At 40.0% G+C, this 21,445-nt stretch overlaps 1 protein-coding gene across 4 annotated transcripts in view; it reads right to left on the bottom strand.

The window, feature by feature from the left end:
* The window catches only part of BCAS3 (BCAS3 microtubule associated cell migration factor), a 1,663,284-nt gene that overhangs the window by 110,492 nt on the left and 1,531,347 nt on the right, over window positions 1–21,445 (bottom strand). For 2 of the 4 annotated variants that reach the window (XM_073615250.1, XM_073615251.1), the window contains one exon: window positions 10,104–10,271. In XM_073615250.1, the coding sequence (XP_073471351.1) occupies window positions 10,104–10,271 (168 nt within the window). Of the gene's footprint in view, window positions 1–10,090; window positions 10,272–21,445 lie in introns of all 4 variants that reach the window. The other 2 variants (XM_073615252.1, XM_073615253.1) reach the window with 1 other exon arrangement.

Raw genomic sequence — 21,445 nt, 5'->3', positions numbered from 1 at the left:
CCCATATGGTGACCTCGGATGACTACCTGAATTAGGATCTAAGGAGTGCTATCAGCTATCATCCCAAATGTTTAAGATCTATTAAATTAAAGGCTCATGGTTGGTGAGTATGCATTTTATACGCACCGTGGTGGAGCACTTGTATAAGGTTAATGGGTACATTTGTGAGCACGATAATTGGAAGACTTTTGAAAGGACTATTATAGATTATTGGACACTTATTTCTATTTTCATATTTTTACATATTTTTTTATGTACAATATTTATCATTTTCATGATTTTTTGTGGTTTATAGTAGTGCCTTATTTTTTTATTGCTTTATTAGTGTAACAACCAGTCTACTAGCACAAGCAAAAGGAGGTCATCATTGGCAACCCCTTCTTTTTCAATGACAGAATTTGGGGTTGATTTACTAAGGCAAATAGTAATAGCTCTAGATCTAACATGCAAAGAAAATAAAAAAATCATTTTTGATTGCACATGATTGGATGTTAAAAATCAGCAGAGCTTCCCTTCATCTCAGAGTTTCCCCTCAGATCTAGCGCAACTGCGGGTGCACTTGCAGTGCACAGTATATTTGCCTTTAGTAAATAAATCTCTTTGTTCCTTTAGTCAGCTTTACTCCTAGAGCCTAAAGACTGGTCAATAAAGGAGCATCAGCAGGCTGATTTCTATACATTTCTCTACTGTTAGCTGAACACAAACTATTGATTCCACTGTTCGATGAACCAATCATGCAATATTTTACTCAAATCCAGCATGGATGCAGGCAAATATATCATTGGCAGTGTATTCAATGCTTTTTTTTTTACATTTTTTACATCCAATGGATTGAACAGTCAGTTGGATAAGTAGTTGATGCATATTTGTCTGGCATTAGGCTGACACCTCTGCATGACTACCCCTCTGTCAAGTTACTAATTTAAAGAGGCATGCTGCTATCTTTACATGCTCATACCTCCCAACATTTTGAGATAGGAATGAGGGACACCTACTAACAAACGTATGTAGGCATAGGACACGCCCCCTGCCACACCCCCTTAAAGGAGAATTAACCAAAAAAAAAAAGGTTAATTAAATCCACAAGTGGTTTTTTTTTTTTTTACCACTACTATTCCTTTATATTGGCTTTTAAAATGTACAAATGCAGCAATTTAGAAATTGGATGAAAGGTTTAGCACTGGGAAAGATAAAAAAGTGTATTTTATATACAACTATATAGATCAGACCAAAATGAGGGACAAATGAGAAAGAAAGAGGGACAGAGGGACATTGCTCCAAATCAGGGACAGTCCCTAGCTATGCATGCTCCATATCTTTCTTTTATTTTCTACACAAAAAAACATAGAAGTTGATTGGTTGTTCTAGATAACACATACTTTTCATTCTTGTGGCTTTTAAAAATACATTGAGTGATTTTTATTGATCATATAACTGGATTAATGTTTGCCAATATTTATATGGTTTCACGTTACGAAGAAACACCTCATGGACTGCCTTCACAAAAATATAACAAAACAGCAGGAACTATTAATGTATTGCTGTTTTTTCAAAAGTTTCTAATTTGACAATTTATTGGACTGACACAGTCTATTAATCTCCAACTGATGTAATAATTCGGAGTGCCAAAAAGAGAAAGCCTTTCTCTAAAGACCCTTTAAAGGGCAGTTTGCTTACCTAAAGTGTATTTCCACTTTTGCAGCCAATTTTAGATAACACCTACTTTATATTTGTTACATGTTACCATTCACATAGCATAACTTTAACCACTTCAATACTGGGCACTTATACACCTTCCTGCCCAGACCAATTTTCAGCTTTCAGTGCTGTCGCACTTTGAATGGCAATTGCGCAGTCATCCATCACTGTACCCAAACTAAATTTTTAGCATTTTGTTCCCACAAATAGAGCTTTATTTTGGTGGTATTTGATCACCTCTGCGGTTTTAATTTTTTGCTAAACAAATAAAAAAAGACCGAATAAAAAAAGTTTTGCTTTTGTTTCTGTTATAAAATTTTGTAAATAAGTAAGTTTTCTCTTTCAATGATGGGCACTGATAAGGCAGCACTGACAGGCACTGATAAAGCGGCACCGATGAGGTGGCACCAATGAGCGGGCACTGACGGGCACTGATATGCGGCACTGGTAGGCGGCACTGATGGGTGGCACTGATATGCAGCACTGATGGGCATTGATAGGCGGCACTGATGGGCACTCATAGGTGGCACTGGGTGGCACTGTTGGGCACTGATAGGCTACACTGCTGGGCACTGAAATGCTGCAAATATGGGTTCTTATGGGTGGCACTGATAGGCGGCACTGATGGGCAATGATAGGCGGCACTGATGGGCACTGATAGGCAGCACTGATGGGCATTGATACGTGGCACTGATGGGCACTGATACGTGGCACTGATATGAGGCACTCATAGGCATCCCTGGTGGCACTGGCAGTGGTAGGCATTGTGAGTGGGCACTGATTGGCAGCTGCCTGGGCATTGATTGGCAGCTGCCTGGGCACAAATTAGTATTTCCCTGGGGGTCTAGGGGGGGCATACCTGGTGGTCCAGTGTGGATGGCCATCCAGGTGGTCCCGGGCGGCATGATGGTGGTCCTGGGCGGGATCCGAGGGGGGGCTTTGCTGATAAACAATCAGCACAGACCCCCCTGTCAGGAGATCAGCCGATCGGCTCTCCTCTACTCACGTCTGTCAGATGCGAGTGAGGAAAACCCGCTCACTGGCTCTTCCTATTTACATCGTGATCAGCCGTGATTGGACACGGCTGATCACATGGTAAAGAGTCTCCGTCAGAGACTCTTTACCTAGATTGGAGTTGCGGTGTGTCAGACTGACACGCCGCAACAACGATTGCCGGGGGCGCACAGCGGCCTAATATCCTGAGGACGGCATATGATGCCCAGTCAGGATATTGAAACCACTTTGCAGCCGTCATTCTGCTATATGGCGGGCGGCAAGTGGTTAAAAAAAAGTATTGTAAAATTGGTACTTACCTTTTTCCTTTCAAAAATGTATGAAAAACCTTAGATAGCTTTCTCTTCTATATAATTTTAAGGAAGAGGCTGTAGGAAGTTGTGTTTATCATAATTAGCCCTGCCAATATTGTGCTGGCATATTTCATTATTAGTTGCTAACTAGATTTGAACACTGTCTGCTCTAACAAAGGGTTGGGAACATCAAGGCTTGGGGTCTGCACTGTATGTTAATGGATTTATAAAAAAAACTGTCCCTGGCAAATTATTTTAGATACGTTGTGTGAATTGGATCACATAACAAACAGAAAGTGGGGGGCTCTTAAGTATGACAGCAAAAGTGGAAATATACTCTAACCCCTTTCCTGCTGCCACTTTGCGGCCTTTTAAATGGGTCTTAATGCCAAGAGGGAAGGTGGACTTAGTGGTCACATGATCTCTGTGAATGGCTGATAATCATAGTGAGGTACCAGCTGTCAAAATACAATAGCTGGGGGAGTTATCCATCCAGATGGAGAAATCCACTACATTCCTTTTGCAGGCTGAACAAAATCAATCTATGCATGTAAAAGAAATCAAGTCACCTAGCAGTGGTAATGGGAAGTTATCATTTAATGATTTTCTATTTTAAAGTTTAGATACACTTTAAATACTGTAAGAATATTCTGTTTCTTTTCAAAGCAGATAACACCTAGGTAGCATGTTCTGCTCAAAGCTGACACTTTGGAAGTAGAACAGGAAGTATGCTAAGCTAATATTATTATTATATCATTCATTTTAAAACCTGTTTTTGTAACCTAGAAGTAAAATTTTTCTTTTCATTCATCGTTGATGTAACACTATCCTGTTCTAATCTCTATGGAATTTTTACAGATATTTTTTCAGTGGTAAAAATTAAGATCCACAAAAAATGTCTTCAGCAGTTTTAAACTGAAACATGTTTTAAAAAAAAAATCCATATTTATTCTCAAGACATCTCTGGTTCAACTAATGAAAATGCCAAGTGGAAAGGTTTGGTCTTATTACTTGTATTTTTTACATAAAGCACCTGCATACCATAAGCCCTGTAAAACAGTCTACATGATGGAATAATAATTGCTTGGGAAAGGATAACCTCAAGTTACACATTTTTATTTTCACAAATGAGTAATACTCTAAGAACAGCCAAGGACATGGGCACTGTGTAACATAACTTGAACAACTGCTGCTGATACATCTACAGTAGCAATTATCATCACAAAGTTTTAATCCAAGTAGTGGATACACCAGCCTGGGCTGATTTTAATCATGGGGTATCACAGTCAATCAGAAATTGGCATTCAACTGTCTAGTATAGGCAGACTAAAGTAAGACGACTTTCAGTTAGCTACTATATGTGTCTTTACATTGCATATTGTAAGGAAGCTCAAAAAATTGCAGTTTATAAAATGTTTTCACTGGTTAAAATTCACCATACATGACCATACAAGTTTTAAGGAACTTTAGGAAATAAAAAACACAACTGCAAATTATACTTGTGCCACCTTAGAACTATGCAAGTCAATTTATTTAAATTAGATATCAGATATAAACGTTTTTGATACCACCATACAATAGTGAAGTACTTATTCTCTAAAATAGCACAAGTAGAAAATCAGATAGCACTTCCCATAGCAACCAATGAGAATTTAATTTGTACCACTATGACATTACCATAATATGTTCTGACCAGCTGCCAGGAGCTACAGCACTTTGGGGTTTGTTTCTTTGTTTCTTTCATTGGCTACTGAAAAAAGCTGGTCACAGATGAATCAAATTGTCCGGTTCAACAGAGAACAGACAAATTCTGATCCATGTGTGGCTCAGAAAAAAAAAAAGATTCTCTCTGGTCAGCACAAGTCCATAAGCAGTTTGTTCTGAAATCTGGAAATTCACTAAATCATAGGAGTCAGTTAGAGTTTATAATTTGCTCCTACTCTTATGCCCCGTACACACGAGTGGAATTTCTGTCAAAAAAAGTGTGATGGGAGCTTTTGGTCAGATATTTCTACCATGTGTATGCTCCATCCAACTTTTTCTCTCTGAATTTCTGCCAGCAAAAGATTGAGAGCTGGTTCTCTTTTTTTCCAACAGAAAAAGTTCTTGATGGAAATTCTGTTCATCAGTATGCAATTCTGTTGCGCAAAAAACCATGCATGCTTGGAAACAATTCGACGCATGCTCGGAAGCATTGAACATTTTCTCGGCTCGTTGTAGTGTTGTACATCACTGCGTTCTTGACGGTCGAAAGTTCAGAGAACTTTTGTGTGACCGTGTGTATGCAAGGCAAGCTTGAGCGGAATTCCGTCAGAAAAACCATCCAAGATTTTTCCAACGGAAATTCCGCTTGCATTACAGTAATTTCTGATTTGTTGCTACTGTTTTCTTTATTTTATGCCTTACAGAATAAGATTTCACATTCACAGCCAGATATTTTCTAGTCATGCAACCGGTTCTTGCATCATTAGCAACAGTTATCATTTAAGATGACAAGTTGACTGACATGCAGTGTAGGGCTAGTTTAATGTTGAATAATCACTATCTCTGTTCTTTTTCCTGATTTGTCCTTTTACTTCATTCTTATGGAAAACACAAGCATTAGGAGGAAAAGCTAGAGTCACACATGGTAGTACAGGATGTGTTGAATACGATTCCTGCTCACTCTTTTGAATGTGTCATACATACATGTAAGTAAAAACTTTGTTACTTTGATACCATAGAAAAGGGAATGATTGTCCTCTATTATTAATATATTTTCAACAGGTTATAACATTTCTGCAGGGTATAAGGGGCACTTTAAGTACTTTAAAGTGCATGCTTCCATATTAAGTTAATCTACAGTATATGTAGCTCAATAACAACACAGTCATCATAAGCAATGTTAATGTTTCCACTAGTAGAATAGACAAAAGTTTGACTGGCCGCCTTAAAATTTTTAATCCAATTTTAATGGCTCACAGCTCACTAGGTGCTTATAGGATTTGTGCAAAAGTGTGAATTATATGGTGGGTGCAAAAATTATTTTATAGTGATGCTAAAGTCTCATTTTTTTTTGTTAAAAATAACAAACATGTTATACTCACCAGATCCTCCTCTTCTTGGGTCCCTCGTCAGTGTTTCTGGCCCCTCCCTCCTGTTGAGTGCCCTACAGCAAGCAGCTTGCTATGGAGGCACCCGAGCCAAGCCACAGCTTGGCGTATCCATTCAGACACAGAGCTGCAGTCTGGCCCTGCCCCCTCTCTCTCCTCATTGGCTCAATGACTTTGATTAACAGCATCGGGAGCCAATGGCGCTTCACTGCTGTCTCAGTCAATGAGGAGGGATAGTTCCGGACAGCCAAGGATCTTGTGCAACATCGCTGGATCGAGATGGGCTCGGGTAAGTATTGGGGGGGGTTGAGGGGGGCTGCTGCACACAGAAGGCTTTTCTATCTTAATGCATAGAATGCATTAAGATAAAAAGCCTTCTGCCTTCACAACCACTTTAAGTATAAGACCAGCCCATTCTTTATTTGTACCTATTGTGGGAGAAGCACTGGGAAAGTTGGTCAGCTATAAAAATAGAAGCTGGCCTTATAAAGCCTGATAATGGTATTGCTGTGGTGATCCTTTATAGGTAAAACAACTTCCTTTGCAGAGAGAATCTCAGTATTTTTGGAAAAAGCTGGAAGAGACCCGCAGACAGAGAGATGTGCTGGCAGCTTTGTAAGTAAAAAGTAAAAGTAAAGCCTTGTAAGTAAAAAGCTTTTGCTTCCTTGACACAAGGTTGAATTCCTGGACATGACCGTGTATCATGAAGTGCTGGGCAGGCTATGGATTATTTTGTGGTTTATGTATTATTTTCTATGTACAGATGCTGCCTAGATTTAAGTTGAAACCAGTACCTATGTTCTTTTGAAGTGCTTTGTACAAAAAAAAAAGAAATCAAGTATGATGACCCCAACAGACAATGGAAGCAAGGCTTCTATCATCACAACACCTAAATGGCACCTGTTTGCATTAAAGTAAAATTCTAATGTGAGTAAACCCTCAGATAGTTCATTATTATAAGGAAGCAATATACAGTTGACTGCTGAATTTGTCTGAATATTTGCACACAACACCAGGTTCTGCTCATACCGTACATACTGCAGAACATAAATGATGGAAGCATGGAGACATATTTATGGCTTAAGAGGTGTATACAGCATGTTATTGCAACACCAGTTTGACAAATCCAACAAAGCATCATAAAACACTAATTAAAATATAAAATACAACTGAACAACAAAGACAATTATAGATTTTGTCACCACAGAGTGAAAAAATAGGACAGTAATAAAGACAATGGTCTCTGGCACACCATCAAACACAAGCTAATAAAATAACTAAGGCAGAAACATCTAGCCTCCATAAATCATGTCAAGTGTTTCCTTGCCAGCACATCCTCTATGCCAAACCTATCCTTTGTGCCTTTCACACATGCTTACATGACACACTATAAATCTGGCAATTACATGGCTTTGGAATCAAGTCAGGCAAAACTAAATTTAATCAAGACAGACGGATGGATGGGCAGACAGACAGCCAAAGGGATGGAAGGGAGATGATAGATTTTTAGAAAAAAAAATGTATTCAGAAAATAAATTTGTCAACCAGCTTTTGTTTTTAATATCTACCACTCAAAACCAACAGAAAAGGGTGTTTTCCATTACAATTTCATTCCAACTTCACGCAGTGGAAAATAATATACAAATATGTGTTTCATCTAAAACTGATAGCTAATGTAATGGATATTATTATTATTACTATTATTATTATTTTATAATAAGTTTGTACAGCACTGTACCACACAGCAGTTGAGATTTTATCTAACTTGCTGTGAGCTGTAAGAATAAATCTTAATTATTAAATGTAAGCAATCACTAAATACTTACACAAAAAATGAGATTGGAAGCATATGTAAATCAGTGGTGATAGTAGCATAGGTCTTCAGTGTCATGGAAAATGTTGTCTGATATAACAAAGTGAAAGCAAGCTTCTCTACAAGAATCGAAAAGCACAACATATATAAGTGTCTCTAACATCTCTTAACCTCTTGTGGGGAGGTCAGCTTATTAGATCTATGAAAACAAATGAGATTATTTTTCTATATAACTGAACATTTCAGAGATGGATTACATTGGGATTAAAGAGCCAAGAGGAGTTCAGGAGATGCACAGACCACAGAGAGCATAATGTGAATTTATTTCACAACCCTACTGCTAATGTCTACAACATTCCTTGTATTTCCATCAGCCCTTTTATGTGGTGGCAGCTTAGATGCCCATGATGGCATCACTATGTGCCAACTACTTGCAAAATGAAAACCTAAATACTGCATGTCAGCAACATAAACGTTAGCAAACTATTAAAGGAAACCTAGGTATTTGTCATATACTTCATTAGATGTATACATGTGATCAGCCTGTTCATGTTCTACATACCCTGCTACTGTGTATCCATCCACTGATGCTTTAAAGCAGGGGTAGGCAACCTTGGCCCTGCAGCTGTGGTGAAACTACAAGTCCCAACACCCTGACAATCACAGACATGTCTATTAAAGGCAGAGGGATGATGGGATTTGTAGTTTCACCACAGCTGCAGTGCCGAGGTTGCCTACCCCTGATTTAAAGGACATAATACTTTGGTAGAAGTGACTACACCAGCAGACATGCATAGGAGTTGTAATTTCCCTGTTGTGTAAGTTTTCCTATTTAGTAAACATATCCATAAACACAAAAAGATGGTTGAATTTATGGGTGGCTGCAAACACCCAAGGACTATTATTTAAGAGGGTGCAAGTTAACAAACAAGGTTAAAAAAAACACAATTTTTTCCACTGATATATATCTAGATGGACTGGATATCTCCCCCTTACAACCTTCACATACATTACTATGCATGCATAGACATTAATATGCAGACCCAAGCAGCAAGAGGACATATGTCCACAGAGCCATAAAGACTTTACTTCTATTACAAGGGATGCTTACATTCCTTGCAATAGGAACAAAAGTGATTACAACAAATTAAGGAGACGGTGTAAAAATAAAAAATAAAATAAATAAGAAAAAATGTTTTAAAGCTCCCCCATCCCTCTGTGATTGTGTGCAAATGCGAACACATACGTAAGTCGTGCACACATATACAAATGGGGTTCGCACCACACTTGAGGTATCACCGCAAATGTTAGAGCGAAAGCAATAATTCTAGCACTAGACCTCCTCTGTAACTCTAAACAGGTAAACTGTAAACATTTTTAAAGTGTTGGCTATGGAGATTTTTAGATATCGTAGTTTGTCGCCATTCCACGAGCATTCACAATTTTAAAGTGTGACGTGTTAGGTATCTATTTACTTGGCGTAACATTATCTTTTATATTTTACCAACAAGTTATATATTGTGTTTTTTTGCATTAAAATTCATTAAAGTGTACTTTTCCAAAATAATTGTGTTTAAAAAAAAAGCTGCTCAAATACCGTCATATATATATATATATATATATATATATATATATATATATATATACTGTTTGGGGTTTCTAAGTAATTTTTAGCAAAATAATACTGGTTTAAACTTGTAAACAAAAAATGCCAGAAAATGCTTGGTCGGCAGGTGGAAACCTGTTGCTTTACTCTGAATAGGTAAAGTACAGACATGCTTTAGGTGGGGTTCACACTTAAAACAGATGCGGCTGACAGCAGGGGTCCGGTGTGTTCCTGTTCTCCATTTCAGGGACAAATCGGGCCCGAATTTTTGCCTGAATTCGGACCTGAAACGTAGCCAAAGATGCACAGGACTTCTGTGCAATTCGCTCCACAGCCGTTCCGGAGATGTGTAAACCGGGTCCATTGAGAGTCGGTAGCAATCTCTTGTCATGCAAATTGGATGCAGGGAAACCCGCATTTAATTTGCATAAGTGTGATCCCAGCCTTAAGGATCAAGGAGTACTTTGTATCATCATTATCATACTTCACAATCATGGAGCTAAAAATCTAAAGAACAATGCAATACATAAAACAAAGAGAATTTCAAAGAGAATTGTGGGACCTCATATCACACCTCTTTTTTGTACCTGTTCCTGATACCACCACTTCTCGGTTTGGGGACTCGGACATAGCGTCAGCCAGTCGCTCACGGAGACCTTCATCTGTGCTTTCAATGGAAGAGATGTGGCGCAACCCAAAGCTCTCAGGCCAGCTCCCACACACTTCCAGAAGAGTGACGCTACGATCATAGGCTCCTAGAATGAATAAAACAAAGCAATTAATCTACTTTTGCTATTCTCCCTTCTTAAAACACAAGTGACGCAAATGTAGTATATTTAAATATTTATTTTTATTGTATATTATCCAAATCATTCAAATTACTTAACAGTTTATTCCATCCAAAAAGTAACAAAATACATCAATTGAGACACAGCTAGTACCTTCCTGTTTAATTGTCTTTTTCACTATTTTTTTGTAAACAACATACTACAAAACTGCAATTTCATTAAATCATGGAGATTATACTATTTTTATACAAGGTGCATTGACATGTGGGGCCCAAACATTTTTGGTCATGAAGTAACACAGTGGTAATAGGGGTCTATGGGTTTGGTATATTGAGCAAATCATGTCATTCCCATTCAGTTGCCTATAATATGGGTCACTTCTACAATGGCTGCAACAACATGCAGGAGATACGAGCACTCCTCAACAGCCTGTGTAAGATGCTTATCTCATCATTGACCCCATCTCATCATTGCCTGCATAAAATATATACCCTAAAACCCTAGGAATCAACCCTAAGAACTCTGATCTCTGGATGTCACACATTCCTTGGAGAATAGCACATTTCCCATAATAGTTGGAAAGATAGCTAAACTATAAGCAGCAATTGTGCTGCCTTTGACTATATACACAGATCAGCTACAACATTATGACCACTGCCAGGTAAAGTGAATAACATTGATTATCTTGTGACAATGGCACCTGAAAGTGGGTGTGATATATTAGGCAGCAAGTGAACATGTTGTCCCTGAAGTTGGTTTGTAAAAAGCAGAAAAAATGGGCAAGTGTAAAGATCTATGTGACTTTAACAAGAGCCAACTTGTTATGTCTAGACAACTGGCTCAGAGCAACTCCAAAACGACAGCTCTTGTGGGATGTTTCCGGACTGCAGTGGTCAGGACCTATCAAAAGTGGTCCAAGGAAGGAAAACCAGTGAACCAGTGAACCAGTGACAGGGTCTTTGGCAGCCAAGCATAGGGAGCAAAGGCTGCTAGTGTAGTCTGATCCAATAGAACTACTGTAGTTTAAATTGCTAAAAAAGTTAAATCTGGCTCCTATAGAAAGGTGTCAGAACATACAGTGCATCACAGTATGTTGTGTATGGGGCAGTATAGCCACAGACTGGTTAGGCTGCCCATGCTGACACTTGCCCTCAGCCAAATTGGCACATGAGCATCAGAACTGGAAGAAACTGTCTTCAAGGTGTTGGCTTGACCTCCAAATTTTCCAGATCTCAATCAAATGTTCTGGAAAAACAAGTCTGATCCATGGAGGCCCCACCTAACAAATTACAGGACTTAAAGGATCAACTACTATTGGCTTGGTGCCAGATACCACAGGTTACCTTCAGAGGTCTAGTAAAGTCCATGCCTCAGTGGGTCAGGGCTGTTTTGGTGGCAAAAAAGGAGGACCTACTGAATATTAAGTGGGTGGTCATGGTATGGTGAGTGGTCATAATCAGTTTATATTTTATATAATATTTTCAATGTTTCTGGAAATTCTAATTCCTGGGATATTTAACAGAAATAGAAGTACAAAATTCAGAAACTGTAGGAAGATTGTAATAACCTTGGGCAACCAGTCACAGCCATATTTTATACTCTTATGTGGTAAACGAAAATATGATTGTTTGCTACATTTTGCACATGGTCACTGCATTTCGTGTTGACAAACAAAGCCTCTCATTTAAATCCAGAAATTAATGGAACATTTTAAATCCTAACAATGTAAAAAGAGGTAGCATTACAATTTGTTTTAAGTGCACAAACCTGTGCAAAAACAGTTTTTATTTACAAATGATGGATTACAAACAACTATCTTTCAGGCCATTAACAAAATTACAAGAGGCAATAAATGGGATAATATATTTAGTTTGTTTTAGGAAGCCAACTATAGTCATTTGTATGCAAGCAGCATGTTTATCCAATATATAAATTATATACTATATAATTTTAGACAGGAATGTTTATCCACTATATAAATTATATACTATGTAATTTTAACAGTAAAGACCAAACACTAAAGGCAGCAATTCTGTTTATTAAGGTTTTGTAGAAACACTACAAATAAAATAAAATAATAACAAAATAAAGAAAAAAAAAACTAACCAGGTATGGTAACATTCGCAGGGGCGCACTAGTCAGTATTTCACAATTACGTATGCAAATAGAATAGGATAGAATAGAATAGTAGGTGTATCCTCATACACCTAGATCGGTAGGGCCCGGTAGGTGATCAGCGTCCCTAGATAACACTCCTGATTTCAGAGTTGAGGCGGTGTTTCAGGATACACCCTGTTTCACTCACAAATTGACTATAAGATTTGTCATAGCAAAACAGTCGTATGCGTTTATTCCCTCATACCAATGATAATACAGGAAAAAAATCCAATTACATTTAGGCTTCATGTACACAGGCCATTTTTACAACCTCTCCTGAACGATTTAACTTGACAGATAGTAATCCACATTTAAAACATCCGTTTTGCTGTGTTTACATGCCACGTTTAGCAGCGTTTTGCCACGTTCGCATTTAGAAGCGTTTAAAAAAAAAATATATTTTTTTAAATAGCCAAAAATTAAAAATGCGCCATGAAGCGCTTAGAAGAGTTTGGCCCTTGAGATGCCTGTAATCTCAGCTTCTGAATGCATTTTTTTTTTGCGTCCAAAAAAAGCCTCTAAACTCAACTGCCTAGAAAGGACTATAAACGACCCTGTGTAAATGTACTGATAAAATAACATAGAGGAGAGTTCAGGAGCAGTTGAAAACTAGAAAATGCATTTCCTGGGGAAAATGCGTGGGAATGCTGAATAGCTGAATTGCTAAAACGGCAGCCATCAAAACTGCCCCCATCAGAATTGCCCCATCAAAATTGTCCCCATCAGAATTGCCCCATCAAAACTGCCCCATCATATTCCCACCATCAAAATTGCCCCATCAGAATTGCCCCATCAAAACTGCCCCAACATATATCCACCATCAAAACTGCCCCATCAGAATTGCCCCATCAAAACTGCCCCATCAGAATTGTCCCATCAAAACTGCCCCATCATATTGCCACCATCAAAACTGCCCCATCATTTTCCTCTATTATAAATCAGTACACGGTGTGTCTGTCCCCTCCCCCGGGCTCTGTAATCAGAGCTGAGATGCTCCAGCCACCCCCCCCTGTATAACAGAAGCTTTGGTAACCATGGCAACAAATGCAACACAGTACACTCTGATTAATGGCTAAAATTTCCTGAAATTACCTCTAAACAAAGCTTTTTCACAAAAACTGTAAAAGATATCAAACTGAAAAGATATAGCCAGATAGCTGAATATTTTGTGAACATTTTAATGTTTGTTTGGCGTCTGTAGGTGAAAGTATGAAGGAGCTGAAACTTTTGGGAAGAAGATTTTAAGGATCTGAAGCATGCTCCCCTTGACTTCAATGTTAAAAAAAGTGATAAAAAGCTTAATATTTTAAAAAGTATAAATGGTAGAAAAAAAGTTGAAAAAGTCCCATCATCAGCTGAAAAAGACGAACATTTTAATAGTTGAATGGTTTTAATAGCTAAAAGTATGCAGAAGTTACGCAGAGCCAAAAAACGTACGGAATAATAAAAATAAATAAAATTGAATAACAATAGTGGGACTGCTAAAGCAGTCCCACTAAAAACTCACAACTGCTCCTAAACATCCGTTTACCAGCAGCAGTGTATATGAGGCCTTACCAATTTTATTTATTTTTTGTCTTTATTGCAATTATTAATCAAAGATTATCTTTCTGTTTCCTACAAGTCACGTTCATAAATAACTCTGATGCTTTGGGTGACTTTTGACATTGAGCTACACCTAACTTGGCTACAAGTTTACAAAAATGTCCAAGTATACTTTGGAAACCTACATGTTGTTGCTGCTAGTTAATATACACTATATTACCAAAAGTATTGGGACACCCGACTTTACACGCATATGAACTTTAATGGCATCCATGTCATAGTCCGTAGGGTTCAATATTGAGTTGGCCCAACTCTTCTGGGAAGGCTGTCCACAAGGTTTAGGAGTGTGTCTTTTTGACCATTCTTCAAGAAGCGTATTTGTGAGTTCAGCCATTGATGTGGATGAGAAGGCCTGGCTCGCAGCTTCCGCTCGAATTCATCCTAAAGGTGTTCTATCGGATTGAGGTCAGGACTCTGTGCAGGCCAGTCAAGTTCCTCCACCCGAAACTTGCTCATCCATGTCTTTATGGACCTTGCTTTGTGCACTGGTGCGCAGTCATGTTGGAACAAGAAGGGGCCATCCCCAAACTGTTCCCACAAAGTTAAGTAGAACTAAGGGGCCAAGCCCAACCTCTGAAAAACAACCCTGCACCATAATCCCCCCTCCAACAAACGATTTGAACCAGTACACAAATCAAGGTCCATAAAGACATGGATGAGCGAGTTTGAGGTAGAGGTACTTGACTGGCCTGCACAGAGTCCTCACCTCAACCCGATAGAACACCTTTGGGATGAATTAGAGTGAAGACTGACAAATAACCAAAAGGATAAGCAAATGCTTATACACACTTGTGTAAAAATGGATGTATTTGTTCTTGACTATATCAGGGATGTATAATGCACAATTATGGTTTATATTCTATTAAGTTTTAAAGTACTTTTATCTTTCAATTTATTAGATGCCAGTAAATTAATGGGTGGACATGAACAGCCATGTCCCTTCCCAAATGTACTCATTACTAGTGCAGATCAGGCTGTTTTACAGTTCCTACAGCACTATCTGTGCATTATCACACACAGATACTTTCCACCTTTTGAAAAATCTCCGTAGGACAGGGTTTTTAACTACCGTATTTATCGGCGTATAACAAGCACTTTTTTCCCCTGAAAACAGAAGGTAAACGGTGTTATATGCCGACAATATGTTTTACCAACAGGTGGCAGGGATCGGGCGCCACCCATTGAGGGGGTGTCAGGCCAGCCGCCCCTCCCCTCCTGGCTTTGGGACAGCGGTGCCTGCATAGTCTAAAGTTGATAAAAAAATCACTTGCCAGCCCCTTATCCTACACTGTTCCTCCTGTGTCAGTGTCATTATAAAATGAAGCTTGTAAATATTTCAATAGCTTCTTTTTTTCTGGCTGCTCTCCTCCTCCCGCCCTCCTCCTCCGAATGTAGCTTTAGATTGGAGGAGGAGAGCGGTCACATGACCATCTATGTAACGTCAGAGGAGAGCAGTCATGTGACCAGGTCAGTGAAAAAACTGAGCTATTGAGGTATATGGAAGCTTCATTTTACAATAGGAGTGACACATTAGGAGCAGTGTGGAAGGGGCTGGCAGTGAATTTTTCTTAACTGTAGAGAAAGCTGGCAGCACTGTCCCAGGAAACTGGGGGTCTCCTGGGAGTGAAGGGGGGTTGTGTACTGTGCAGGGAGAGGGGCCTGTGTACTGGATGGGGAGCTGTGTACTGTGCAGGGGGAGGGGGCTGTATACTGGATAGGGAGATGTGTACTGCACAGGGGGAGGGGGCTGTATACTGGATAGGGGGATGTGTAATGCACAGGGGGAGGGGGCTGTATACTGGATAGGGGGATGTGTACTATGCAGGGAGAGGGGGGGCTGTATACTCAATGGGGGGGTTGTGTACAGTGCAGGGAGAGGGGGGCTGTATACTGGACGGGGGGTTGTGTACTGTGAAGGGGGAGGTGGCTGTATACTGGACAGGTGGATGTGCACTGTGCAGGGAGAGGGGGGCTGTATACTGGATGGGGGGGTGTATTTTGCTGGGGGAGGGGGCTGTATACTGGATGGGGGCTGTGTACTGGATGGGGGGCTGTGTACTGTGCAGAGAGGGGGGCTGTATACTGGATGGGGTGCTGTGTACTGGATGGGTATAATGGATGGGGGCTGTGTACTGTGCAGGGAGAGGGGGGCTGTATACTCAATGGGGGGTTGTGTACTGTGCAGGGGGAGGGGGCTGAATACTGGATGGGGGGCTGTGTACTGTGCAGAGAGAGGGGGAGCTGTATACTGAATGGGGACTGTGTACTGTGCAGGGGGAGGGGGCTGTATACTGGATGGGGGACGGTGTACTGGATGGGGGGTGTGTACTGTGCAGGGAGAGGGGGCTGTATACTGGATGGGGGGCTATGTACTGTGCAGGGAGAAGGGGGGCTGTGCACTGGATGGGGGGCTGTGTACTGTGCAGGGAGAGGGGGCTGTATACTGGATTTTGGCTGTGTACTGTGCAGGGGGAGGGGGCTGTACACTGGATGGGGGGGTGATGTACTGGATGAGGGGCGTGTACTGTGCAGGGAGAGGGGGGCTGTATACTGGATGGGGGCTATGTACTGTGCAGGGAGAAGGGGGGCTGTATACTGGATGGTGGCTGTGTACTGTGCAGGGAGAGGGGGCTGTATACTGGATGGGGGGCTGTGTACTGTGCAGGGAGAGGGGGATGTATAGTGTATGGGGGCTGTGTACTGTGCAGGAACAGGGGGGCTGTATACTGGATGGGAGCTGTGTACTGTGCAGAGAGAGGGGGGCTGTATACTGGATGGGGGGCTCTGTACTGGATTGGGGCTGTGAAAAAAAATTTCCTTAAACTTCCCTCTTAAAATTTGGGTGCTTATTATACGCCTGTGCGTGTTATACGCCGATAAATAGGGTAATTCATCCATTCATTTTTTCATTTCAAGTGTTTATATTTTTCTTTACATTTATATGCAAAATCAAAGAAGCTACAGTACATAGCAGTGACACAGGGGCCAGTGGAAAGAACCACTGAGCGTAGTGGTAGACCAAGAGATTAACACTCCCAGAAGATCATGCTGACCCCTTCTGGAGAGAAAAGCAGATGAAGGTATTGTCAGAGGGAGTACTGTAATCTCTAGGAGAGGTAATAAATACCTGTAGCTGCTACACTTACTTGTGACTTAGTATGCATGCATGTAACATGAAAAAGGAAAAATGTTGCGAAGTCCAGTACAAAGAACCGGTAACATTTACTACGCACCAAGCCCTTCCCTGTGTTTGTCAATATAAATGTTATATGAGATATTGGCAACAAGGGAGATTTCACCTAAAATTAAGCTTTCAGTTCCACAAGTATGCAAACATAGTTGTACCTTTATCACCTATTTCAGAGCACATTTCTACTTTTTTATTAAAAGTTATCAACCAAGCCCTCATTTCCATCTCTAACTATCCATTTTGGCTACTGAGGTTACATCTACTGTTCTGAAGATAAAAGCGTGATATGTGACTGCCACAGAAATGGCGGAGGTGTCTTTAATGTTTGAGCTGTGATTGACAGCCTAGCTTCGCTTATAGGGTAGACAAATGATAATTAACTCAGTCTTGGAAGTTAAAATGTAGCAGAGTTTTTTTTTTTTTTTTTTACAGATTGCGAACCAGTATTTCGTTTATGAATAGTACAAATATGGCAGCAGTTTCTGTTAATAAAGGAGGAGGAAAGGATTGCCTTAAAGTGGTTGTAAACCTCAGACATGAAATATGAACAAGGCACATCCTTCTATACTTGTCTCTCTCCATATCTCTGAGTGTCATTTCTCTCTGTTGCCTGGTTCCTCTGCTAACAGCATGACTCTGGCTGCTTTTCCCAACACCAAGAGCTAAAGTGTTAGTTATACACAGCTGTGCTTGTTCTCAGTACTGTGAGAAGGGGTTGTTTCCCTTTTCTCCAATCAGGACTCAGAGCTGTCAGCTGTGTGAAGACTTCAGATCCCCATCCCCTGCTCCTAGAACTAAAGAGAAATTCTTTCTTTTGTGTGTTTTCAGAATGATATACAGAAGAAATGGCTGCATATACAACTTGTATAGGAGGATTTGTTAAATCTCTGAGTATCACTTAATGATAATCACTTCACTGGGTACATGTGAGGGTTTACAACCACTTTAAAGAAAAATTACATTGGTCCAGCTTGGACTAATGGAACTAGGAAAATACCATACCTGGTCAATTCCTTGAGAAGCTGGAACTTACTGAAGAAGACATGGCTATGCCAGTGATCTTCACTTCCTGTCCTGTGCCAAGTGGCAGTCCTGCTTGCATGCTGAACACAGACGGTCAGGTGCTCAGCATAGTTGCTATTCAGAGAATGCTTTGTATTTTCTGAATGAATGCAAAGTGTTCCCTGATTGGACACAGTGTGAGGTCACCCAACTCTCCACCTTCTCTAATCAGAGAATGGTGACCATGCCGAGCTGAGATCACTGCAGTAGCGGTGTCTACTTCAGTGATTTCCAGCTTCCAGGGGCATTGGCATATGGTATATGCATGGTTATATTGGCCAAGCTAGACCAATGTAACTATGTATAAAATATAAATACCTGGAATTCATTTTTTATTTTTAAGCACTGTTTAGAACCTGTTTGTTAACTTCTACTCAAGATCACTAGAAAAGCCAGGGTTGGGGCACATATATTCAGTATGTAATAAGTGCTAATTTATATGCACAAATACTCAGTTAAACTATGTTCTGGGAAAACACGGGATGACATTTCTGCACTGATCTAACAAAAAAATATTCCCTTTAATTCTTTTACTGTTCTGGTAGGTAACTAAATGTTTTTCTGCCAACCAACAGAAAAAACTACAAATGCCTGGGCGTCTCAAAGTTAAAAGTACATGAAACATGTCCTTGTTATCAGCCCCTTTGGTTTTCCCCTTTGATCAGCCGTCAGAAACTATCTACACTTGTACTCAGTGAATGTGCAGTTTCACCGCACACTCTCCGTCAATGACAGGTGGTAATAGAAAGGGTGAGAGACCAAGCCCTGCGGCAGGCGTCCCTTCCTCTGATAACATCCAAAGTAGTGGATGATAACTGTTCATAAACACTCGAACAGCCAGTTACTCCATACATCAGCAAAGAGGGCCAGATAATTCCAACTTGGAATGGTATGAGCACAGCACCAGACACAGGCCGTCATGGATTTATATGGCCAGTTCCGCTTTGTTTTGGGCCCCGGAGTTTCATCAGTTGAGTTGAATCACATTGATGCATCTCTTGCTTTACTGCAGATCAAATTCCAGGCAATGCAGAGCCTTCAGCAGCAGAAAAAAATAACCATACTCTTGTGTGACATCTGCACTTGAACTTCCACCAACCCCTTCTGAACTTTCTGAAAAGTGTAATGAAACTTTAAGCCATTTAAAACCTCTCTGGATTTACCTCACTTCTAAAGACTTTTAATTTGACAGGCTAAATCTATCACTATAATGTTGAACAAATCACGGTTTATCTGTGAAGTGAGAACATGGTGACGCACAAAAGAATACAAGATCCATTTTCTTCTGCTGTTTCCATACAAAAAAAAACCTAGACAAAAGCCATGTACAGTGTTTAGCATCCTTTCAGTCATGCAGAATATTTTTCACACCTTCCTGGATAAATAACTGTGTAAATAAGTGGAGTCTAGGTGGAGTTCACTCTGACAATTTTCTCACATTCCTTGACAGTAAATGAAAAGATTGATGAAAGATGCCTTCTTGACTTGTGTTATTCTGAAGAGAGATAAAGAAACAAAACTATTTTGTCTCTTGCAAGTAGACCTTTGAATAACAAAGAACGTGTTTTTTGAAGTTTTGCCAAACATGGATTCCCTGCATGTGTGAACAAACACTTTAGAAAGGGTCAGTCTCTTGTTCCTGGGATACTTCAGTAAGCACAGAAGATACAAATAAAGTGTTACCAGTGTTTCAAGGTCTAAAATATTTTTTTTTCTATCGACGTGTGAGGCGTGAATGTTAATGCATGTGTGGGTTCCAGGGATTACCCACATTGAAAGATTTTCCTTCTTGAGATTTACAAAGTCTTCTCCGTGCTTTTGTTTTATCTTTTGCTCTCTTTACACTCCCTTCTGTGGTTTGAGCAGATCTCAGGCACTTACTTCATGTGCACGGGAAGGGCAACAGGTTATTATTGGTTTAGTGCAAACAGGTCTACTGCAGCATTACCAGCTGAGCTAAAAGAGAACCTGTCACTGAAATAAAGGTGAACTAAACTCTTCCACGGAAATATTTCCCAAAACAGTTTTATATAAAGCATGCCGGGAATCATAACTGTCACATTTGCTTGTGATCTCATCCAAACTGACAAGCTATAAAATGGCTGGTGTCATAACTGTTCACATGTGCAGCACCATGGCAGCTGCAGATCAAACAGAGGCTAAGATGGCAGCTTCCTTGGCAATAAAGGATACGATAGGAGGGTTCAGAAAAAAGCACAGAGAAATGAAAAATGCAGCATTTTTCTTTCCATAAATGATGTTTAATTACTTCCAATGTGGCATTGAACTTGATAGGGGATTCAACCCCACCAGTTGCAGTCATTCAAAAAAATTGCAGCTAAAAGCACTGAGAAACTATAAATTCTTACTTGAAGCATTTTGTATTAAAATAAATGATTGTTTAGTTTGTCCAAATGTGGCATTGAACTTGTTAGGGGATTCAGAACACACCGACACTGTCATTAGTCGGAATACACCAACACTGTCTATCAGAATAAAACTGTTAAGTAATTTAAAAGTGGAGTTAAAGTAGATCCCACATTCCCAGCCCGACAGATGTTGCAATTGGGCAGCAATAAAATGCACCCAACCATTTGGAGCTGCAATAACGCACAAAGTTTTAGGGTACTGTAGGAGTTGACATTTATTCCTGTTTATTTATTTTTTGTCCAACTAAGGTCCCTGAAATAGTGTTAATTTTGATAAAATACTTTAGTGGGATGCAGATGGAGGAGTTATGTAAATATATAATAGCTGTGGCATCCATACCATTTTCCACAACCTACATTGGATAGAGGCACCAACTGTCACTAGTCAGAATACTTCAACACTGTCAGTAGTCAGAATACTTCAACACTGTCAGTAGTCAGGACACACTAACACAGCCAGTAGACAGAAGACACCAACAGTGCCAGTAGCCAGAATTCACTAAAACAGTAAGTGGTGAAAATGGGCTCAATTTCCGCCTCTGGCCATTCTCCGCGAGAACTGGAACAATTTTTGCATGAAGAGTGGTATCTGATTCCATTATCCACCATTCAAGACTTAGATTTGTTGATACCCAGAAGAATTTAGGCCGTCTTGGATGCCAAAGGCGGTCCAACACCATATTAGGTAATGATTTTGT

Source organism: Aquarana catesbeiana, linkage group LG02 (genome assembly GCF_042186555.1).
Source record: "Aquarana catesbeiana isolate 2022-GZ linkage group LG02, ASM4218655v1, whole genome shotgun sequence".
Classification (NCBI taxonomy): Eukaryota; Metazoa; Chordata; class Amphibia; order Anura; family Ranidae; genus Aquarana; species Aquarana catesbeiana.
This window is presented reverse-complemented; position numbering and strand designations above follow the sequence as displayed.